Source organism: Macaca thibetana, chromosome 2 (assembly GCF_024542745.1).
Source record: "Macaca thibetana thibetana isolate TM-01 chromosome 2, ASM2454274v1, whole genome shotgun sequence".
Classification (NCBI taxonomy): Eukaryota; Metazoa; Chordata; class Mammalia; order Primates; family Cercopithecidae; genus Macaca; species Macaca thibetana.
In genome coordinates, this window is record NC_065579.1 from 103345801 (window position 1) to 103370540 (window position 24740).

Below are 24740 nucleotides of genomic sequence, written 5' to 3' on the forward strand. Positions count from 1 at the left end.
GTCTTGCTCAAAGCCAAATCTATAGCTGGGCCCAGACATTCTTGCCCTTTCTTCTACTTTTAACCTGAGGACTCATTCTCTGATTTCCATAGACCTTTGATCTGGATGCTGTATTCAGGGCTCCAATCACTATTCTGTCTACCCCAGAAATGAGCAATCTCTTCTTGGTGGCCTGTAGTAGCTGCTGCCACCACTACCAGCACTACCACCCTCCCTGTACTCCCCACTCGCATACACCTGAAATGAAAGGGTCAAATGCGATGGATGCTTTGGCCCTAACCTACCGGACCTTTCTGGCACATAAAAAAAATGTCACTTACAACATTGTCCTTTGCACTCTGCTCGGCTTCCTGTCACTCTCCTGGACCTCCCTCAGCCATCTGGCAGCTCTTTCTGTGTATGCTTTAGGTTTATCTCTGCCAGGCCCTTACGTGTTTGTTAACTATGGGGCTACTCTATAGACCCACTTTCTAATTTCAACTACATGTTCTCCCTGGTGAGTCTCACCCACTTTTCCAGTTTGGATATCCGTATTTGTCAAAGTGACCGCTATGTACCTCCAAGCTAGAACCCTTACCGCCCCTACCCCCTGCTTAATATGCCCAGTGGGTACTATGTATCTCCAACTGAACATCTCATAGCCACCTCCAACTAACATCTACAAAGTATTATCTTCCCTGCCCAGATCTATTCTCCTGAGTTACCTCCCTCCCTCGTTCAATGGCAACACCATTTACCCAAACTGGAAATCCAGGAGTCTAGCTGAACAAGTAGGCAGTGGCCAGAGCATGGGAGGCAGTGCTTCTGTAGCAGGCCCCCTTTACTGTGTGCTTCCAACCACTAAATGTCAGTTAACATTCCCAAGCATCTTCCAAAAACTCTTCCAAACGTGTCCAAATGTCTATTAGTGGATGGAGGAGGCAATAATGCAACCCAGCTTGAAAGTTACTCATACAGAGTATTGTACAATGTAGTGTAAATTTGTTCCTACACATAATGGGAGCCCTTGGAGAGTTTTAAGCTAGGAAGTGACATGATCTTACATTTTATGATTATTCTCATTGTTCTATGAAGAATAAATTGAAGAACAAGAATGGAAGCAAGTACTGGTGGCCTAGACTATAGTGGTGGCAGTGGAGATGATATAAGAGATTTTGAGAGGTGTGATGGTAGAAGCAACATGGCTTTTTTTTTTTTTTGAGACGGAGTCTCACTCTGTCGCCCAGGCTGGAGTGCAGTGGCCGGATCTCAGCTCACTGCAAGCTCCGCCTCCTGGGTTCACTCCATTCTCCTGCCTTAGCCTCCGGAGTAGCTGGGACTACAGGTGCCTGCCACCTCGCCTGGCTAGTTTTTTGTATTTTTTAGTAGAGACGGGGTTTCACCGTGTGTTAGCCAGGATGGTCTCGATCTCCTGACCTCGTGATCCGCCCGTCTCGGCCTCCCAAAGTGCTGGGATTACAGGCTTGAGCCACCGCGCCCGGCCAATGGCTTGTTAATGAACTGGCTGTGAGGAGCAAGGAGGCAGACACAAAGATGACTCCAAACCAGAAACAACTGGGTGGAGAGCAGCATCACTTTCTGAGACAGGGAAGTTTTTGACAGTTTTAGAAGTGGTGCCAATGAAGATCTGAGGCATTGTCAATAAATCCAAGTAAATGCTAAGTAGGCAGCTGAATATGTGGAAAAGGTTCCAAACAGAGGAAGGTATGGCCGAGAGACTTGGACTTATGTGTCAATGCAGCACACGGATTAAGACACAGGCTTCAGGACCAGCCCATCCAGGGTTGAATCTCAATTCTGCCACTTTTTTTTTTTTTTTTTTTTTCTGAGACAGAGTCTCGCTCTGTCGCCCAGGCTGGAGTGCAGTGGCACGATCTCCACTCATTGCAAGCTCTGCCTCCTGGGTTCATGCCATTCTCCTGCCTCAGCCTCCTGAGTAGCTGGGACTTCAGGTGCACACCACTACACCCGGCTAACTTTTTGTATTTTTAGTAGAGATGGGGTTTCACTGTGTCAACCAGGATAGTCTCCTGACCTCGTGATCTGCCCGCCTTGGCCTCCCAGAGTGCTGGGATTACAAGCATGAGCCACCGTGCCTGGCCTCACTTTTTTTTTGAGGCAGAGTCTTACTCTATCGCCCAGGCTGGAGTGCAGTGGCACCATCTCGGCTCACTGCAACCTCTGCCTCCTGGGTTCAGGCAATTCTGTGCCTTAGCCTCCCAGGTAGCTGGGATTATACTTGCCAACCACCACGCCTGGTTAATTTTTTGTTTTTGTATTTTTAGTAGAGATGGGGTTTCACCATCTTGGCCAGGCTGGTCTTTTAACTCCTGACCTCGTGATCTACCCGCCTCTGGCCTCCGAAAGTGCTGGGATTATAGGTGTGAGCCACCACGCCTGGCCACTTCTGCCACTTTTTAAGCATGGCTTTGGCCTTGTCACTTAATCTCTTTGCCTGAGTTTCCTCATCTGTAAAATAGAGATATTAGTACAAACTTCGTAAATTTAATGTGAAAATTAGAAGAATATGTTAAATATCAAGAACAGTAGTACTGGCAGATACTACCAGTGATTATCATCTTCAGCAGCAGCAAGAATCATCTGGAGATGCTGGAAACCATGGCAATGGGAAGAAATCCCTTAGGGAGAAGAGGGCCAAGTACTGAACCCTAAGGAACATCAACATGTACGATTCAGAGACAGGAAAAGGCACCAGTAAGTTTCCTGGGAATAAAGAAGACTCAGATGGGTAGGAGGAAGATCAGGAATGTGTAATAACATGCAAGTCTAAAGAAAAAGAGTCTCAGCCGGGCGCGGTGGCTCACGCCTGTAATCCCAGCACTTTGGGAGGCCGAGGCGGGTGGATCACGAGGTCAGGAGATTGAGACCATCCTGGTTAACACGGTGAAATCCCATCTCTACCAAAAATACAAAAAATTAGCCGGGCATGGTGGCGGACGCCTGTAGGTGCAGCTACTCGGGAGGCTGAGGCAGGAGAATGGCATGAACCTGGGAGGTGGAGCTTGCAGTGAGCCAAGACAGAGCCACTGCACTTCAGCCCGGGAGACAGAGCGAGACTCCGTCTCAAAGAAAAAAAAAAAAAAAAAGACTCAATAATGGGCTGCTGTGTTGTGTGTTGCTGTAGGATAAATACATACTTGCTGGTCTGAACTGGCTGTAGGGGGGTCACTGCTGACCTTGACAAGAACAGATTTAGTCATGAGTTGAAGGGAAAATTTTACAGCGTCTGGAGCCCAGGTTGTGTAGATAATGCTTTTTGAGAGTGCTGGGAATAAAGTAGAACAGAGAAATGGGGCAATAGATGGAGGTGGGTGTGAGGAAGTCAGATTTCACCATATATCTGGTTTTAAAGACAGGAGATATAAGCGCTTTTATAAAAGGTATGGACCTGTGGCAGATGAAGGAACACATTTTGTCACCAGCACCCCTTAGGGTTCAACTTGACTGTCTTCCGCACATGCTGTAAAGTGGTCCAAGGGTGGAAGAGACTGTCTTACTCATCTCTATTCCCCAGTTCCTAGCACAGAGCCTGCATAGGAGGACAGAGGGATATCTGTGGTATGTATAGACAAACTCATCTTTCCCTTGGCATTTTTCCCTGAGGATGGAAAATTGGGATTCTTCACAATTTTTCTATTTCTGGTAATAATAACTTCATGTAAATCACTCTAAGACTTTCCCAAAACAGATACAGCCTCTGAAGAACACTGGCCCACTAAAATGAACTCCAGAAAGGATCTTCTCCTGCTGGAAGTCCCAGACATGGAAATTATAAACAGAGACCACTAAGTACCAAATGAGGCACTGACCTGCAATTGGACCATCAGGTCCAGGAGAGCTAGGGGAGGCCTAATGGGCTCCATCTCTGTAAACAAAAGCTGAGCACAGAGACCTATTACAAATCTACTGGCTGGTTTCTCCTATATGCAGTCAATTCTACATACATCTACTTGGTTCCTCCCGTTACCACGAATCTAGGAAATTCCTGATTTCCTATCACAGATTAGATCAAACTCAACTCTGCTTTGGGAAAACAACAACCCCACCCCCACCCCCCAACACTAACTCCATTCCCACAGTTCCCTTCTCAAGTTGCCTTAGGCCATGTCCCTTCTGTCCATCCTTGGTTCTGTATTTATGCTGTTCCATTCTTTTGTTTATCTAAACTATAAACCACAGTTCAACAGTTCAAGGCAGGGTACAGTGGCTCATGCCTGTAATCCCAGCACTCTGGGAGGCCAAGGCAGAGGATCACTTAAGGCCAGGAGTTCAAGAGCAGCCTGGGCAACATAGTGAGACCCTGTCTCTACAAATATATATATACACATATACATACACACACACATATATGTATATATACACACGCATGTATATATACACACACACACGTGTGTGTGTGTGTGTGTGTGTATATATGCCGAGTGTGGCAGTCTGCCTATAGTCCCAGCTACTTGGGAGGCTGAGGCGGGAGGATTTTATGAGCCCAGGAGTTTCAAGCTACAGTGAATTATGATCACTACCATACTCCTACATGGGAAACAAAGCAACAAACTGTCTCAAAAATAAATAAACAAACTACAGTTCAAACCTCATTTTGTCCAGAAAAATGCCTCTGTTGACTTTTTAACCTAGAATTTCTAAATTCCCAGTTTGTCTTTGTATGTCATAATTATTCTGCCTTATAAATAATTGAAAGGAAAATAAATCATAAGTTCTTATTTTTGCAACTAGACTCTAAGTTGTACAAAGCAAAAAATCTTGTCTTGTTCTATTTCTGGGCCCAAGAGCTAGATATTTAGCAGGTCTTTAATGATGCCACCTAGGATAATATGATGTTGCCTCTATGAAACCACCTGGTCAACCTTTGCTTAATCACTTACAGCCCATGTTTCCAAGTGCAGTTCCTTATCTAACTTGTTTGTGCCAGCTCCCACATACATATGTACTCCCAGGAGCCTATGACCACTGAGGCACAGAACCTTCATCAGTCCCGTAAGACCAGAGGCGCTACATCCCACTCTAACGGGACCAGATATTTCACCAATCGGTTCTCTTTTAGACAGGGTCTCACTCTGTTCTCTAGGCTGAAAAGCAGTGGCATGATCATAGTAGCATCAACCTCCCAGGCTCATGCAACCTTCGCATCTAAGCTGGGACCACAGGCGTGTGCCACCACACTAGACTATATTTTTTAATTTTTTGTAGAGATAGGGTCTTCCTATATTGCCCAGGCTGATCTCAAACTCCTAGGCTCAAGCATTCCTCCCACCTCAGCCTCCCAAACTGCTGGGATTATAGGCAACTGCCACTGCACCCAGCACTAATAGTTTTTTTTTGTGTTTGTTTTGAGACAAAGTCTTGCTCTGTTGCCCCAGGTTGGAGTGCAGTGGCACGATCTCAGCTCACTGCAACCTCTGCTTCCCGGGTTCAAGCAATTCTCCTGCTTCAGCCTCCCGTGTAGGATTACCTGGGATAACAGGTGTGTGCCACCACACCCAGCTAATTTTGTACTTTTAGTAGAGACAGGGTTATGTTGGCCAAGCTGATCTCAAACTCCTGGCCTCTGGTGATTCACCCACCTCGGCCTCCCAAAGTACATGCGTGAGCCACCGTGCCTGGCCCATATATATATATATATATATATATATTTTTTTTTTTTTTTTTTTTTGACGGAGTTTTGCTCTTGTTGTCCAGGCTGGAGTGCAATGGTACAATCTTGGCTCACTGCAACCTCTGCCTCCTGGGTTCAAGTGATTCTCCTGCCTTAGCCTCCTGAGTAGCTGGGATTACAGGTGCCTGCCACCACGCCCAGCTAATTTTTGTATTTTTAGTAGAGATGGGGTTTCATCATATTGGCCAGGCTGGTATTGAACTGCTGACTTGCGATCCACCCGCCTCGGCCTCCCAAAGTGCTAGGATTACAGACGTGAGCCACCTTGCCCGGCTGCCCGTTTTCAAGTAACACAAAAACACTCTTGGGAGGTTCCACTGCATAGACGGCATATTCAAGCCTCCCAATGGTTATCACTTTTAACAGGCTCATTAAGAGATATTTTAGCTTTTCTAATTCACCCACACTGTGTGCCCAAAGATGAAAAACAGAACAAAGAATCTCACAGCCTCTCCAGTGATATTTGTAATCTATGTGATAAACTACAAGTGTTTCGCTAGAACCATTTACTTATGATACAAGGAAGCAGCACCTGGGACACACTTGAGGTATCCCATTCATCTACACCTATAACTTTACTCTTCCTGAGAAGAGATTACAAAGAAGTGTCCATGGTACTTAAACCCAAAATCTCTCCAAAACTCCAAAGCAATTCCTGGTCATCTCATTTACTTCCAGGTACCAGGATAAACCTTTTTTTCTGTTGCACAGCCTCAAGTGCTGTTTCTCCCCCTCTCCTCCCAAATACTAAATACTGTATCACTCTAAGAGTAACAGCAGTAAATAAGCCAGAGGTTGCCAGGCAAGCTCTTTGCGCACTGGGCCCTGAGGGACCAGGCTGCCTGCCCTACTGTTAAGTCTTCACTTACTGAACAAGTAACCTGGAGCTGCTGCTGCTGCTGCTGTGGTGGTGGTGTCTGTTCCTGGGGAGTTTGCTGCTGCGGCTGCTGTTGGGGGTCCCATATATGGACAGTTTGAGCCGTATTCTGGTAAGTGCCTGCCACAGCCTGCACAGCCACTGGAATGTGGATGTTGCCATTCATGAACTGTGCTGGAAAGAGAGAGTTTGCAAGGGTCTGCACTACCTCTTCATGGGAGTTTTTCACTACAGATGTGGTGCCCACCATCTTCTCCTTGTCATCCTCCAGCTTAACAGCTGCCAGGGCCGTGGGTGAGCCACTGACGTGAACTGCGTTGTAGGCTTCCTGGGGAATGGCAATGTGGGTAATGCTCTGCTGCTGAGGGTCCCCCCGGGGCTGGGCAGAATAAACAGGGATGGTCCAGGTCTCTCCTGTAGGGCTAGTAATGGTCCCAGTGGCACTGTACAGGTGGGCACTGTCTACTGTCAGTAAGTCTGGCCTCAAAGACACATAACTCTGCTGCTGGCCCTGTGGAATGGCCAGCACGGTGGCCACCGGCTGCCCTGAGATGGCGTAGGACACAGTGATGGGCATGTCCACTTTGCGCTTCTTCACTGGCTGGAGGACACTGGCTGTGCCAACCCGCCGCTCCCCTTCCCGGGGTGAGCCCTGCTGGGATGGTGGTGGGGAAAGGGCACCCACGGTCTGGATTTGGATCTGCTGACCACCAGCAAGAGACTGGCCAGCCACCAGCTGAGCCTGGATTTGCTGATGTGGGATGTGCTCCTCCGGGATTTCTGCAGCCTGGATCTGCTGGGCCGCTTGCACGTGCTGCACCTGGATCTGAGCTGCTTGCAGCTGCGAGGGACTGGGACTCTGCAGAGACGGGGTCTGAATGGAGGGGGCTGCTGACTGTGGTGCCTGGCCTTGGATCTGCACCTGGACCTGGATGGGTTGCTCAGTAGGCTGGTGAACGGTGAGCTGTGGGGAGAGCTGCTGAGCCGAGACCTGTTGCGGAGACTGCTGTACCTGCACCTGGACCTGTAAGCAACAAGATTCATCAGTGAGTGAACCAGGCAGCACTGAAAATCCAGCATCCAAGGAAGGTAAAAAAAGAGATCCCAGACAGGGGCCCTGCACAATGTGAGAAAACACTGGCATACTCAAGGCTTCTGAGGACATAATACGTAAAACTAAATACAGAATTGTCCAGCAGCACATTACAATCACAGGGACATGTATCCACCCCAGAGAGCAAGCAAGACAATTAACTAGGGTCTAACAAGGAAGTATCAAAACTTTTTTTTTTTTTTTTTTTTTGAGACGGAGTCTTGCTCTGTAGCCCGGGCTGGAGTGCAGTGGCCGGATCTCAGCTCACTGCAAGCTCCGCCTCCCGGGTTTAGGCCATTCTCCTGCCTCAGCCTCCGGAGTAGCTGGGACTACAGGAGCCCGCCACCTCGCCCGGCTAGTTTTTTGTATTTTTAGTAGAGACGGGGTTTCACGGTGTTAGCCAGGATGGTCTCGATCTCCTGACCTCGTGATCCGCCCGTCTCGGCCTCCCAAAGTGCTGGGATTACAGGCTTGAGCCACCGCGCCCGGCCTAAAACTTTTTTTTTTTTTTAAAAGATGGACTTTCTCTGTTGCCCAGGCAGGAATGCAGTGGCGCAATCTCAGCTCACTACAACCTCTGCCTGCCAGGTTCAAGCGATTCTCCTGCCTCAGCTTCCAGGAGTAGCTGGGATTACAGATATGCTGGAGTCTACTATCAAAACTTTTTTTTTTTTTTCCCCCAGACGAACTCTCACTCTGTCGCCCAGGCTGGAATGCAGTGGTGCGATCTCAGCTCACTCACTGCAACCTCCACCTCCCAGGTTCAAGCAATTCTTGAAGCGTCAGCCTCCCGAGTATCTGGGAGTACAGACATGTACCACCACATCCAGCTAATTTTTGTACTTTTAGTAGAGATGAGGTTTCACCATGTTGGCCAGGCTAATCTTGAACTCCTGACCTCAACTGCTCCACCCACCTCGGCCTCCCAAAGTGCTAGCGCATTGCAGGTGTGAGCCAAAACGGCCAACATTTTTATTTTCTTTGAGACAGAGTTTTGCTCTTGTTGCCCAGGCTGGAGGGCGATGGCATGATCCTGGCTCACCACAACCTCAACCTCCCAGGTCAAGCAATTCTCCTGCCTCAGTCTCCTGAGTAGATAGGATTACAGGCATGCATCATGACGCCCAGCTAATTTTGTATTTTTAGTAGAGACGGGATTTCACCATGTTGGTCAGGCTGGTCTCGAACTCCTGACCTCAGGTGATCTGCCCGTCTTGGCCTCCAAAAATGCTGGGATTACAGGCGTGAGCCACCACGGCCGGCATTTAAAAATTTTTTTGAAACAGAGTTTCATTCTTGTTGCCCAGGCTGGAGTGCAATAATGCGATCTCAGCTCACCGCAACCTCCATCTCACAGATTCAAGCAATTCTCCTGCCTCGGCATCCTGAGTAGCTAAGATTACAGGTGCCCACCACCATGCCCAGCTAATTTTTCTATTTTTACTAGAGACGGGGTTTTGCCATTTAGCCCGGCTGGTCTCGAACTCCTGCCCTCAGACGATCTAACCACCTTGGCCTCCCAAAGTGCTGGGATTACAGGCGTGAGCCACCACAAGGGGCCCTTTTTTCCTCTAAAGACAGGGTCTTGCTCTGTTGCCCAGGCTAGAGTACTGTGGTAAGATGATAGGCCACTTTAAACTTCAAACTCCTCAAGTGATTCTCCCACCTCAGCCTGCTAAATAGTAAATAGCTAGGACTACAGGTACACCACCACCACACCCAGCTAAATTTTTTTTTTTTTTTTTTTTTTTGAGATGGAGTCTCGCTCTGTTGCCCGGGCTGGAGTGCAGTGGCCGGATCTCAGCTCACTGCAAGCTCCGCCTCCCGGGTTTACGCCATTCTCCTGCCTCAGCCTCCCGAGTAGCTGGGACTACAGGCGCCCGCCACCTCGCCCGGCTAGTTTTTTGTATTTGTTTAGTAGAGACGGGGTTTCACCATGTTAGCCAGGATGGTCTTGATCTCCCGACCTCGTGATACGCCCGTCTCGGCCTCCCAAAGTGCTGGGATTACAGGCTTGAGCCACCGTGCCCGGCCAATTTTTTGCGTTTTTGAGACAGTCTCACTCTGTCACCAGGCTGGAATGCAGTGGTGTGATCTCGGCTCATTGCAAGCTCCCCCTCCTGGGTTCAAGCTATTCTCCTGCCTCAGCCTCCTGAGTAGCTGGGACTACAGACGTGTGCCACCATGCCCAGCTAATTTTTGTATGTTTAGTAGAGTTGGGGTTTCACCATGTTGGCCAGAATCGTCTTGATCTCTTGATCTTGTGATCCGCTCGCCTTGGCCTCCCGAAGTGCTGGGAGTACAGGCTTAAGCCACCATGCCTGGCCATTTTTTTTTTCTTTTCTGCTTTGAGATGGAGTTTTGCTCTTGTTCCCCAGGCTGGAGTGATATGGTAGTCACAGCTGCATCCCGGGTTCAAGCTATTCTCTGGCCTTAGCCTCCCAAGTAGCTGAGATTACATGTGTACATGAGCCCCACACCCAGCTGAGATTTTTCTTTTTTTGAGACAGAGTTTTATTCTGTCGCCCAGGCTGGAGTACAGTGGTGCGATCTCGGCTCAGTGCAACCTTCACCTCCCAGGTTCAAGCGATTCTCCTGCCTCAGCCTCCCGAGTAGCTGGGACTACCAGCATGTGCCACCACACCCAGCTGATTTTTTGTATTTTTAGTAGAGATGGCGTTTCACTTGTTAGCCAGGATGCTCTTGGTCTCCTGACCTCATTATCCGCCCACCTCCCAAAGTGCTGGGATTACAGGCATGAGCCACCACGCCCAGACCTAATTTTTTTTGTTTTGTTTTTTTTTTGAGACTGAGTCTTGCTCTGTCACCCAGGCTGGAGTGCAGTGGTGCAATCTCGGCTCACTGCAAGCTCTGCCTCCCAGGTTCATGCCATTCTCCTGCCTCAGTCTCTCGAGTAGCTGGGACCACAGGCGCCCACCACCACGACCGGCTAATTTTTTGTATTTCTAGTAGAGACGGGGTTTCACCGTGTTAGCTAGGATGGTCTCGATCTCCTGATCTCGTGATCCACCCTCCTCAGCCTCCCAAAGTGCTGGGATTACAGTCGTGAGCCACTGCGCCCAGCCCTAATTTTTGTATTTTTAGTAGAGACAGCGGTTTCACCATGTTGGCCACGCTGGTCCCAAACTTCTGACCTCAGGTGATCCACCAGCCTCGGCCTCCCAAAGTGTTGGAATTACAGGCATGAGCTGCCCAGCCCCCAGCCTGATTTTTTGGACAGGAGTCCCCAACCCCGGGGCCAAGAACTAGTATTGGTTCGTGGGCGGAACGATACAGCACAGAGGTAAGCAGCAAGTGAGCATTACTGACTGAGCTCCACCTGTCAGATCAATGGTGGCATTAGATTCTTATAGGAGCACAAACCCTGTTGTGAACTGCAAATGTGAGGGGATCTAGGCTGCATGTTCCTTATTAGAATCTAATACCTAGCCAGGCGCAGTGGCTCATGCTTGTAATCCCAGCACTTAGGGAGGCGGAGGAGGGCAGATCACTTGAGGGCAGGAGTTCAAGACCAGCCTGGCCAACATGGTGAAACTCCATCTCAACTTCTATTAAAAATACAAAAAATTAGCCAGCCATGGTGGTGCATGCCTGTAATCCCAGTTACCCAGGAGACTGAGGCAGGAGAAGAGCTTCAACTCAGGAGGTGGAGGTTGAAGTGAGCAGAGAGAGCACCACTGCGTCACAGCCTGGGCAACAGAGTGAGCCTCCGTCTTTAAAAACAAAACAAAACAAAAAACTAATGCCTGATGATGCGAGGTGAAAGGTTTCATCCCAAACCACCCCCTATCAATGTCTGTGGAAAACTGTCTTCCACAAAACGAGTACCTGGTGCCAAAAAAGGTTGGGGACCACTGCTTTAGAGTGCTTACTTAACATGTTTGCTTTAATGGGAAAGGCATTTAAATAAACAGAATCCCAATAATTTAATCTGAGCAATATTACCATAACCTGGATGACAAGTTTCTGATAACAATGCAGTTACTGTCTTATTATGTCAGCATGCAAAACAGCATAAAAAAATACATAGTATGCAATGTTTTAAAAACAGCTTTAACCATCAGACACATAGATAAATTACCCTAATCACAGGTAGGAATTAGAAAGGTAGAAAACAAGAAGGCAGAAAATGAGGCCAGGCACAGTTGCTCATGCCTATAATCTCAGTGCTTTGGGAGGCTGAGACAGGTGGATTCCTTGAGCCCAGGAAACTGAGACCAGCCTGGATAACATGGCAAAACCCCATCTCCACTAAAAATACAAAAGTTAGCTGGTGTGGTGGCGTGTGTCTGTGGTCCCAGTTACTCGGGAAGCTGAGGTGGGAGAATTGCTTGAACGCAGGAGGCAGAGATTGCAGTGAAGTACGATTATGTCACTGTATTCCAGCCTGGGAAACAGAAACCCTAACACTAAAAAAATAAAAAAAGAAGGCAGAAAATGAGAATGAGGGGCTCTATCTAATAACAGCAAACACATGACAAAAGATAACCAAAGATGATACTAAAACTGCATAGCCACATGCAAAACAGTCAAAGTGGACCTCATCCTCCTATCATACACACAAAAAAAGGGAAAGGTTGTGAATAAATATTTCTTCAAAGAATATACGCAAATGGGGCCAGATGCGGTAGCTCACGCCTGTAATCCCAGCTCTGTGGGAGGCCAAGGTGGGTGGATCACCTGAGGTCAGGAGTTCGAGACCAGCCTGACCAATATGGTGAAACCCTGTCTCTACTAAAATACAAAATTAGACGGGCATGGTGGTGCATGTCTGTAATCCCAGCTACTTGGGAGGTTGAGGCAGGAGAACCACTTAAACCCGGGAGGTCGGGGTTGCAGTGAGCCAAGATCACACCACTGCACGGGCAACAAGAGTGAAACTCCATCTCCAAAAAAAAGAATATATGTAAATGGCCAAGAAGCACATAAACAGTTGCTCGATATCACTACCTATGAAGGAAATTCAAATCAAAATCACAATGAGAAACCACTTTATATCTAATAGGCTGTAACTAAAAAAGATAACAAGTATTGATGAGGATATGGACAACTTGGGAAACTGCTGGTGGGCATGTTAAATTGGCCAGACACAGTGGCTCATGCCTGTAATCCCAGCACTTTGGGAGGCTGAGGCTGGCAGACCACGAGGTCAGGAGTTCCAGACCAGCCTGGCCAACATGAGGAAACCCTATCTCTACTAAAAATACAAAAATTAGCCGGGCATGGTTACATGCGCCTGTAATCCCGGCTACTCGGAAGGCTGAGGTAGGAGAATCGCTTGAACCTGGGAGGCAGAGGCTGCAGTGAGCCGAGATAGCGCCACTATACTCCAGCCCAGCCTAGGACAGAGTGAAACTCCATCTCAAAAAAAAAAATAATAATAAATAAATAAATAAAATAAAATTTGGTATAGTAGCCTTTTGTTTTGTTTTGGGAGGCAAGGGCTTGCTCTGTTGCCCAGTGGCGGAATCTCAGCTCACTGCAACCTCCACCTCCCTGGTTCAAACAATTCTCGTGCCTCAGCCTCCTGAGTAGCTAGGATTACAAGCATGCATCACCATGCCCAGCTAAATTGTGCATTTTTAGCACAGATGGGGTTTCACCATGTTGACCAGGCTGGTCTCAAACTCTTGACCTCAAGTGATCCACCTGCCTGGGCCTCCCAAAGTGCCAGTATTACAGGTGTGAGCCACTGTGCCTGGCCTGAATTATACATTTCAAATGGGTAACTTATATCTCAATAAAGCTGTCACTAAGTATATTTAAAAAAAAAAAAAAAAAAAAAAAAAAAAGGCCAGGCACTGTGGCTCACACCTGTAATTCCGGCACTTTGGGAGGCCAAGGCTGGTGGATCACGAGGTCAGGAGATTGAGACCATCCTGGCTAACACGGTGAAACCCCATCTCTACTAAAATACAAAAAATTAGCCGGGCATGGTGGTGGGCGCCTGTGGTCCCAGCTACTGGGGAGGCTGAGGCAGGAGAATGGTGTGAACCCGGGTGGTGGAACTTGCAGTGAGCCAAGATCACGCCACTGCACTCCAGCCTGGGCGAGAGAGCGAGACTCCATCTCAAAAATAATAATAATAATAATAAATTTTTAAAAAGCTCAGGTTTTGACATCACAGACTTCAATGTGAATACGTCCATTGATGCTGCACTTTTCTGCCTGTGAATCCATGGGGAAATTTAACCTCTAAACAGTTTCTTCAGGTATAGTATAAAAGGGGAGAATGTCTACTTCCCTACAGTGTTGTGGACATAAAATAGTATTTAATTACAGATCATAGGTGCTCAAATAAGTAGGTTTATTATTTCTCTCCATGGAGTCAAATATTATTTCCTTGCACCAGTGGTTCTCAAAATATAGTTTCCATGCCAACAACAGCAGCAGCATTCAGGCACTCAGAAATACAAATTGTCAGGTACCACTCCAGACCTACTAACTCCGAAATTCTAGAAGTGGTTTTATCAAGTACTCCAGTGTAATTACATGGTCAAATTTAAGAACTAGGGCTATATGCCAAAGACATAAGAGGAAACTATGTAGCCAACTACTGCAGAACAGCAGTTTTCAAGATTTCTTAGTCAAAGCTTGAATTTGGGGCTGGGCGTTGTGGCTCACGCCTGTAATCCCAGTACTTTGGGAGGCCAAGGCCGGAAGACTGCTTGAGCCCAGGAGTTCAAGATCAACCTGGGCAACACAGTGAGATCCCTACGTCTACAAAAAATTTTTTTAATTACCTGGGCATGGACACACAACTGTAGTCCTAGCTACCTGGGAGGTTGAGGAAGGCGGATTGCTTGAGCCCAGGAGATTGAGGCTGCAGTGAACTGTGAAAGTGCCACTGAACTCCAGCTTGGGCAACAAAGTGAAACCCTGTCACCAAAAAACTTGAATTTGGTCAAAAAATTATTGAAGACCCAAAAGAACTTGTTTACATAGGTCATATCTAGCAATATTTACTTGTACTTTAAATTAAAACTAGGAATTTAATTTTTTAAATTTTTTTTTATTTATTTGAGATTGAGTTTTGCTCTTGATGCCCAGGCTGGAGTGCAATGGCACCATCTCGGCTCACTGTAACCTCTGCCTCCCGGGTTCAAGCGATTCTCTTCCCTCAGCCTCCTGAGTGGCTGGGATTACAGGCATGTGCCACCATGCCTGGTTGGTTTTTTTTTTTTTTTTTTTTTTTTTTTTTAGTAGAGATGAGGTTTCTCCATGTTGGTCAGGCTGGTCTCAAACTCCTAACCTCAAGTTTTCCGCCTGCCTCGCCCTCCCAAAGTGCTGGGATTATAGGCGTGAGCCACCATGCCCGGCCCTAATTTTTTTTTTTTTTTGAGACAGAGTCTCAGTCTATCGCCTAAGCTGGAGTGCAGTGGTATGATCTTGGCTCATTACAACTTTGGCTTCCCAGGTTCAAGCGATTCTCCTACCTCTGCTTCCTGAGTAGCTGAGATTACAGATGCTCACCACCATGCCTGGCTGTTTTTTTTGTTTGTTTTTGTATTTTTAGTAGAGATGGGGTTTCCCCATGTTGGCCAACCTGGTCTTGAACTCGTATCCTCAAGCAATCCACCCACCGCAGCCTCCCAAAGTGCTGAGATTACAGGCATGAGCCAACCCGCCTGGTCGAAAACTAGGAATTTTAAAAATAGTAAATCATGCTGGGTGCGGTGGCTCATGCCTGTAATCCCAGCTCTTTGGGAGGCCGAGGTGGGTGGCTCACAAAGTCAGGAGATCAAGACCATCCTGGCTAACACAGTGAAACTCTGTCTCTACTAAAAATACAAAAAAAAATAATTAGGCCAGGTTGCCGGGCGCGGTGGCTCACGCCTGTAATCCCAGCACTTTGGGAGGCCGAGGCGGGCGGATCACAAGGTCAGGAGATCGAGACCACAGTGAAACCCCGTCTCTACTAAAAATACAAAAAATGAGCCGGGCGCAGCGGCGGGCGCCTGTAGTCCCAGCTACTCGGGAGGCTGGGGCAGGAGAATGGCGTGAACCCAGGAGGCGGAGCTTGCAGTGAGCCAGGATCGCGCCACTGCACTCCAGCTTGGGCGACAGAGCAAGACTCCGTCTCAAAAAATAAAAATAAAAAAAAAAAATGGCCGGGCATGGTGGCTCAAGCCTGTAATCCCAGCACTTTGGGAGGCCGAGACGGGCGGATCACAAGGTCAGGAGATCGAGACCATCCTGGCTAACATGGGGAAACCCCGTCTCTACTGAAAAATACAAAAAACTAGCCGGGCGAGGTGGTGGGTGCCTGTAGTCCCAGCTACTTGGGAGGCTGAGGCAGGAGAATGGCGTAAACCCGGGAGGCGGAGCTTGCAGTGAGCTGAGATCCGGCCACTGCACTCCAGCCTGGGCGGCAGAGCGGGACTCCGTCTCAAAAAAAAAAAAAAAATAATAATAATAATAATAATTAGGCCAGGCACGGTGGCTCACGCCTGTAATCCCAGCACTTTGGGAGGCCGAGGTGGGCGGATCACGAGGTCAGGAGATCGAGACCATCCTAGCTAACACAGTGAAACCCCGTCTCTACTAAAAATAAAAAAAAAAAATTAGCTGGGCGTAGTGGCAGGCACCTGTAATCCCAGCTACTCGGGAGGCTGAGGCAGGAGAATGGCATGAACCCGGGAGGCGAAGCTTGAAGTGAGCCTGGAGGCGAAGCTTGCAGTGAGCCTAGATCACGCTACCGCACTCCAGCCTTGGCAACTGAGCAAGGCTCCGTCTCAAAAAAAAAAAAAAAAATTAATAATAATAATTAGCTGGGCATGGTGGCGGGTACCTGTAGTCCCAGCTACTCGCGAGGCTGAGACAGGAGAAAGGCGTGAACCCAGGAGGCGGAGCTTGCAGTGAGCCGAGACAGAGCCACTGCACTCCAGCCCAAGTGACAGAGTGAGACTCTGTCAAATAAATAAATAAATAAATAACAGTAAGTCTTTTTAAAAATCAGATAAAGCCAGACAGTGGCTCATGCATGTAATCCCAGCACTTTGGGAGGCCAAGGCAGGCAGGGTCACATGAAGTCAGGAGTTCGAGGCCTGCCTGGACAACATGGTGAAACACTGTCTGTACTAAAAATACAAAAATTACTCAGGTGTGGTGGTGCATGCCTGTAATCCCAGCTAATTGGGAGGCTGAGACAGGAGAACTCGCTTGAACCCACGAGGTGGAGGTTGCAATGAGCCGAGATCGCATCACTCATGCCAGCCTGGGGGACAGAACAAGACTCGTTCTAGAAAACAAACAAACAAACAAAAAAACACATAAAGCCATTATATGTTAACAGAAATAAATAACATATTCTTATGAAAAATGACTATTTGCCAAAATAATTATAATAAGAATTGCATTGTTTTACATTTTTGGAGACCTGTTTTTTTTGGGGGGGAGTACAGTGACGTGATCTTGGCTCACTCAGCTCAACGCAACCTCTGCCTCCGGAGTTCAAGCAATTCTTCTGCCTCAGTCTCCCAGGTAACTGGGATTACAGGTGCACACCACCATATCCGGTTAGTTTTTGTATTTTTAGTAGAGATGGGTTTTCGCCATGTTGGCCAGGCTAGTCTCGAATGCCTGACCTCAAGTGATCTGCCTGCCTTGGCCTCCCAAAGTGTTAGGATTGCAGGCATGAGCCACTGCGCCCGACCTATTTTTGCAAACCTCTTTAGTGGCTGACTTAATATAAGGTAACTGAATTCTCCTATGTGCTTCTGCACTCAGTCTGTTGTGCTATCATACATCACACATGGCTCTGCAAAACTCCAGCACATGGTCAGGAGAGAATGAAACTGAAAAAGGCAAATAACATATTGGCATTGTAATAAAAACAGCTTTGACCTTGAGGAACCCTAAAAGGTACTTGAAGGTTACCAGGAGTCTCTCTCTCTTTTTTTTATTTTGAGACGGAGTCTCACTGTGTTGCCCAAGTTGGAGTGCAGTGGCACCATTCTCCTGCCTCAGCCTTCCGAGTAGCTGGGACTACAGGCACCCACCACCACGCCCTGCTAATTTTTGTTTTGTATTTCTATTAGAGATGGGGTTTCACCATGTTAGCCAGGATGGTCTCGATCTCCTGACCTCATGATCCGCCTGCCTTGGCCTCCCAAAGTGCTGGGATTTCAGGTGTGAGCCACCACGCCCGGCCCCTAGGAATCTCTTGAAGCACCATTTGTGAATCACTGCTGGCCAGGAATGGTAGCTCATGCCTGTAACCTCAGCACTTTGGGAGGCTAAAGCGGGCAAACTGCTTGAACTCAGGAGTTCAAGACCAGCCTGGGCAACGTAGTGAAACCGTCTCTACCAAGAATACAAAAAAATTAGCCAGACGTAGTTGTGCGCCAACTGTGGCCCCAGCGACTCAGGAGGCTAAGGTGGGAGAACTACTTGAACTCAAAAGGCAGAGGTTGCAGTGAGGCAAGATTGTGTCACTGTACTCTGGCATGGGTGACAGAGTGAGACCACCATCTCAGAAAAAAATAAGGGTAAGGAAAAAAAAAGAACCACTACTATTGTGTTAAACACATAGTATGTTTTTAAATTATAATATGGCTTGCTTAAAACAAATGTCAAAAATCTGGTTACTATCACTGAATCACAGCTCGTATACTTCATGCTTTACTGTATTTCTTAACTGATTTTTCTTTTTTTCTTGTTGAGACATGAGTCTCACTCTGCCACTTAGGCTGGAATGTGGTGGCGCAATCTTGGTTCACTGCAACCTCCATCTCCCAGGTTCAAGCAATTCTCCTGCCTCAGCCTCCTGAGTAGCTGGGATTACTGGCGCCTGCCACCATGCCTGGCTAATTTTTATATTTTTAGTTAAGACGAGGTTTCACCACATTGGCCAGGCTGGTCTCGAACTCTTGACCTTAAGTGATATGCCCACCTAGGCATCCCAAAGTGCTGAGATTACAGGCATGAAGCCACTGCACCCAGCCGATTTTTCTTCTTTTAAAATGAGTTATCTGATCAACTAATTCATTTTTCTTAGAAATCATTTATCAGGCCAAGTGAGGTGGGTCATGCCTGTAATTCCAGCATTTTGGGAGGCCAAGGTAGGTGGATCACCTGAGGTAAGGAGTTCGAGACCAGCCTGGCCAACATGGTTAAACCCCCTATCTACTAAAAATACAAATATTACCCAGATGTGGTGGTGCGCACCTGTAATCCCAACGACTCAAGAGGCTGAGGCAGGACAATAGCTTGAACCTGGTGGGGCAGAGGCTGCAGTGAGCTGAGAACATGCCACTGCACTCCAGCCTCAGTGACAGAGAAAGACTACCCTAGGCAACATAGCAAGACCTCTGTCTCCACAAAAAGTAAAAATATTAGCCAGGCATGGTGGTGCATGCTTATAGTCCCAGCTACTCCAGAGGGTGAAATGGCAGGATCACTTGCGCCCAGGAGTTCAAGGCTTCACTGAGTTATGATTGTGCCACTCTATTCTCTAGCCTGTAGTCCCAGCTACTCAAGAGGCTGAAGTGGGAGGATCTCTTAAGCATGGGAGGTTGAGGTTACAGTGAGCCTCTGATCACATCACTGCACTCCAGCGTGGGTGACAGAGCAATACTCCATTTCAAAAAAATAAAAAATAAAAAATAAAAAATTGGCCGGGCGCAATGGCTCAAGCCTGTAATCCCAGCACTTTGGGAGGCTGAGACGGGTGGATCACAAGGTCAGGAGTTCGAGACCATCCTGGCTAACACGGTGAAACCCCGTCTCTACTGAAAAATACAAAGAAAACTGGCCGGGCGAGGTGGCGGGCGCCTGTAGTCCCAGCTACTCAGGAGGCTGAGGCAGGAGAATGGCGTAAACCCCGGAGGCGGAGCTTGCAGTGAGCCAAGATCCGCCTGGGCGAGGGAGCGAGACTCCGCCTCAAAAAAAAAAAAAAATTAGTTCGGCATAGTAGCTGTAGTCCAAGCTACTCAGTGGGCTGAAGCAGGAGGATTGCTTGAGCCCAGGAAGTTCAGACCGCAGTGAGCTGTGATCATGCCACCGCATTCCAGCATGGATGACAGAGCCAAGCTTGGCTAAAATTTCTTTTTTTGTGTGTGTGATGGGGTCTCTGCTCTGTTGCCCAGGCTAGAGTCCACTGGCACGATCTCGGCTCACTGCAACCTCCACCTCCTGGGCTCCAAGTGATCCTCCAGCCTCAGTCTCCTGAGTAGCTGGGAACACAGGCATGCACCACTATGCCTGGCTAATTTTTTGTATTTCTGGTAGAGATGGGAGTTTTGCCATGTTGCCCGAGCTGGTCTAGAACTCCTGGGCTCAAGCAATCCACTCGCCTTGGCCTCCCAAAATGCTGGGATTACAGGCATGAGTAACCAAACCCGGCCAAACTTGCCTAAAATTTAAATTTTAAGTAGAAAGGAATCAAACTACTCTTGCAGGTACCATATACCACAAACCATATCTCACTAGCATCCCATAAGTTAGAAATTTGTGATAAGACTTTTAGAATTACTTGAATAAGGCAAAAATGCCTCAAGTAGAAAATTATCATTATTATTATTTATGATTATTATTTTTTTGACATGGAGTCTCGCTTTGTCGCCCAGGCTGGAGCGCAGTGGCGCGATCTTGGCTCATGGCAACTTCAGCCTCCCGGGTTCAAGCAGTTCTTTGCCTTAGCCTCCTGAGTAGCTGGGATTACAGGTGCTTACCACCATGCCCGGCTACTTTTTTGCATTTTTAGTAGAGACAGGGTTTCACCATCTTGGCCAGGCTGATCTTGAACTCCTGCCCTTGTGATCCACCCACCTCGGCCTCCCAAAGTGCTGGGATTAGAGGCATGAGCCACCACGCCCAGCCAAAAATTATTTTTTAAAGAAAAAAAGGACGTTTCCTCCAATTACACTTATAACTTGCATTAACAGTTGATAACCTGTGTGGGCGAAGGGACCACAAAGAGCACTCTAAAAGGTTAGCTAAAATACAGATCCATGTGGGGAAAAATTTTTTTTTTTGGAAATAAAGTATTCTCAAGCTATCCTTCCACCTCAGCCTCTTCAGCAGCTGGGATTACAGGTGTATACCACTACACCCAGCTCATTTTATTTTTAGTAGAGACAAGGTCTCACTATGTTGCCCAGGCTGGTCTTGAATTCCTGAACTCAAATGATCCTCCTGCCTCAGTCTCCCAAAGTGTTGAGATTACAGGTATGAGTCACTGCACCCAGCCTATGATTCGTACCCAAAAGGGCAGTAACAATTATCATCAAACTAATGTATCTCTAACTTGCTCATCAAGCTAATGTGAGCTCCAAGTATACATATGTTTATGTGTGTGTTTTGAAGTCTCTAGTCAATTCCCAACCTTTAGTTCTAAAGCTACCCCAGTGGACTTCTACTCTGTGTATCCTCTACTTCTCAGCTTAGGGCACTCTAAGAACTGCCCCACTTTCCCCAAAAGTTCTTTCCTACATGTATTCGTCACCAAATTTTTTTTTTTCTTTTTGAGACAGTTTCACTCTTGTTGCCCAGTCTGGAGTGCAATGGCGTGATCTCAGCTCACTGCAACCTCGGCTTCCCAGGTTCAAGCAATTCTCCTGCCTTAGCCTCCGAGTAGCTGGGACTACAGGCGCCTGCCAACATGCCCAGCTAATTTTAGTGTTTTTAGCAGAGATGAGGTTTCACCATGTTGGCCAGGCTGATCTCAAACTCCTGACCTCAGGTGATCCGCCCGCCTCGCCCTCCCCAAGGTGCTAGGATAATAAGCATGAGCCACCACACCTGGCCTTTCATCACCTAATTCTGTCTACTTATACTCTTTTATCAATTTCTTAGGTTTAGTAGTTTTTAAATGGTATTCATTTAATCCAGCACTCTTAAAAATGCTTTGTTGTTCTGTTTTTTATAGAGACAGGGTCTTTCACTTTTGCCCAGGATGGAGTGCAGCGGCGTGATCACAGCTCACTGCTACTTCGGACTCCTAGGCCCAAGGTTGCTCTGCCTTCTGAGTAGCTGGGACTACAAGTGCACACCACCATGCTCAACTAATTTTTGTGTTTTTCTGTTTTGTGTTTCCCAGCCTGGTCTCAAACTCCCAGGCTCAAGTCATCTACATACTTCAGCTTCCCAAACATCTGGGATTACAAGTGTGAGCCACCACGCCTGGCCTGGCTAGAATTTTTTATTTTTTAAAAGCATCTTTTTAGTCACTTAGGGAAAACATATATTCTTATGATTCTATCACAGTGAATCTGTCTCATGGATGTCATTATATTTATGTTTCTTCTTTCATTTACATAGAGTTTAGGGAGAAAGACGATGTTACTGATCTCGATTAGTGGCTTTTCTTTTTTCTGAGAGAGTCTGCTCTGTCATCCAGGCTGTGGTGCAGTGGCACGATCTCGATTCACTGCAACCTCTGCCTCCCAAGTTCAAGCACTGATCAGTTTATCTTGAACATAAAGTCTCAAAAATCACTCCAAACTTGAATCCCCAAACTCACTGTCTTTTTTTGGGGGGGACAGACTCTCGCTCCGTTGCCCAGGCTGGAGTGCAGTGGCGTGACCTCGGCTCTCTGCAAGCTCCACCTCCCGGGTTCACGCCATTCTCCTGCCTCAGCCTCCCGAGTAGCTGGGACTACAGGTGCCCGCCACCACACCCAGCTAATTTTTTGTATTTTTAGTAGAGACGGGGTTTCACCGTGTTAGTCAGGATGGTCTCTATCTCCTGACCTCGTGATCCGGCCACCTTGGCCTCCCAAAGTGCTGGGATTACAGGCTGAGCCACCGCACCTGGCCCCAAACTCTTTAACCTTATAAGAAAGCAGGGCCAGGTATAATGGCTTGTGCCTATAATTCAAACACTTTGTAATCCAAACACCCACAAAGTGGGTGGCTCACTTGAACTCAGGAATCCCAAGACTAGCCTAGTGGCCAGGTACGATGGCTCACGCCTGTAATCCCAGAACTTTGGGAGGCTGAGGCAAGTGAATTGCTTAGGGTCAGGAGTTCAAGACCAGTCTGTCCAACATGGCAAATGAAACCCCATCTCCACTAAAAAAAAGTACAAAAATTGGCCGGCTGTGGTAAGAAAGAGGAGATCAAAGGTGTAAATAACAGCAGAATAATTTGAGCCAGAAAATCAGTCTTTGGCCGGGCGCGGTGGCTCAAGCCTGTAATCCCAGCACTTTGGGAGGCCGAGACGGACGGATCACGAGGTCAGGAGATCGAGACCATCCTGGCGAACACCGTGAAACCCCGTCTCTACTAAAAAATACAAAAAACTAGCCGGGCGTGGTGGTGGGCACCTGTAGTCCCAGCTACTCGGGAGGCTGAGGCAGGAGAATGGCATAAACCCGGGAGGCGGAGCTTGCAGTGAGCTGAGATCCGGCCACTGCACTCCAGACCGGGCTACAGAGCGAGACTCCATCTCAAAAAAAAAAAAAAAAAAAAAAAAATCAGTCTTCTTTTCTCCTTTTTTTTGAGACAGTGTCTCAATCCAGTCCCTTTCCTGTCCTTAGTGTAAAAGGCTGGAGTGCAGTGGCACAATCACAGCTCACTGCAACCATGACCTCCCAGGTTTAGGTGATCCTCCCACTTTAGCCTCCTGAGTACCTCGGACCACATGAGCGAGCCATCACAACTAGTTAATTTTTGTACTTTTTTACACACAGGATTTCGCCATCTTGCGCAGGCTGGCCTCAAACTCCTAGGCTCAAGGAATCCACTCACCTCAGCCTCCCAAAGTGCTGGAATTATAGGTGTGAGCCACCATACCTGGGCCAGCCTTCTTTTACTTACCTTTCCTGTACTTTTTCTTCTTTACAAAGACAAAACAAGGCTGGGTGTGGTGGCTCATGCCTATAATCTCAGCACTTTGGGAGGCCGAGGTGGGCAAATCACTTAAGGTCAGGAGTTCAAGACCATCCTGGCCAACATGGTGAAACCCCATCTCTACTAAAAATACAAAAATTAGCTGGGCGTGCCAGCTTGAACCCCCAGAGATGCAGGTTGTAGTGAAACAAGATCGTGCCACTGCATTCCAGTCTGGGCAATAGAGTGAGGCTCTATCTCAAAAAATAAGTAAATAAATATAAAAATAAAAGAGGCCAGCCACGGTGACTCACACCTGTAATCCCAGCACTTTGGGAGGCAGAGGCGGGCAGATCATGAAGTCAGGAGATCGAGACCATCCTGGCTAACACAGTAAAACCCCCGTCTCTACAAAAAATACAAGAAATTAGCTGGGCGTGGTGGTGGGTGCCTGTAGTCCCAGCTACTCGGGAGGCTGAGGCAGGAGAATGGCGTGAACCCAGGAAGTGGAGCTTGCAAGTGAGCCGAGATCGTGCCATTGCACTCCAGCTTGGGTGACAGAGTGAGACTCCATCTTAAAAAAAAGAGAGTAGGCCGGGCACGGTGGCTCAAGCCTGTAATCCCAGCACTTTGGGAGGCCGAGACGGGCGGATCACGAGGTCAGGAGATCGAGACCATCCTGGCTAACACGGTGAAACCCCGTCTCTACTAAAAAATACAAAAAACTAGCCGGGCGAGGTGGTGGGTGCCTGTAGTCCCAGCTACTTGGGAGGCTGAGGCAGGAGAATGGCGTAAACCCGGGAGGCGGAGCTTGCAGTGAGCTGAGATCCGGCCACTGCACTCCAGCCCGGGCGACAGAGCGAGACTCCGTCTCAAAAAAAAAAAAAAAAAAAAAAAAAAAAAGAGTAAATCTCAGCCTGGACAACATGGTGAAATTCTGTTTCTATCAAAAATACAAAAAATTAGCCAGGCGTTGGTGGTGTGCACCTGTGGTCCCATGTACTTGGGAAGCTGAGGTGGGAGGATAGCTTGAGCCTGGGAGGCTGAGGTTGCAGTGAGCCAAGATCACACCACTGCACTCAAACCTAGGTGACAGAATGAGACCCTGTCTCCAAAAAACAAAAAAAATCTCTTCATATGCCAGATACTTTATTATCTGGTTCAGTCTCATTAAATGGTATTATCCCTATTCAACTGATGAACAAACCGGAGGTAAAGATTAAGCTCATGTCAATAATTGAGTGGTCAAGTCAAATTTAAACCCAGTACTGAAGCTTGAGAGGC

At 47.6% G+C, this 24740-nt stretch overlaps 2 protein-coding genes across 6 annotated transcripts in view; one reads left to right on the top strand and one right to left on the bottom strand.

Annotated features, from left to right (window-relative positions):
* Positions 1-24740, top strand: part of TCTA (T cell leukemia translocation altered) — a 405836-nt gene that overhangs the window by 25712 nt on the left and 355384 nt on the right. The gene's annotated exons all lie outside the window — the stretch shown is intronic.
* Positions 1-24740, bottom strand: part of QRICH1 (glutamine rich 1) — a 64871-nt gene that overhangs the window by 16634 nt on the left and 23497 nt on the right. For all 5 annotated transcript variants that reach the window (XM_050780796.1, XM_050780797.1, XM_050780798.1 and 2 more), the window contains one exon: positions 6562-7593. In XM_050780796.1, coding sequence (XP_050636753.1) covers positions 6562-7593 — 1032 coding nt within the window. The remainder of the gene's footprint in view (positions 1-6561; positions 7594-24740) is intronic.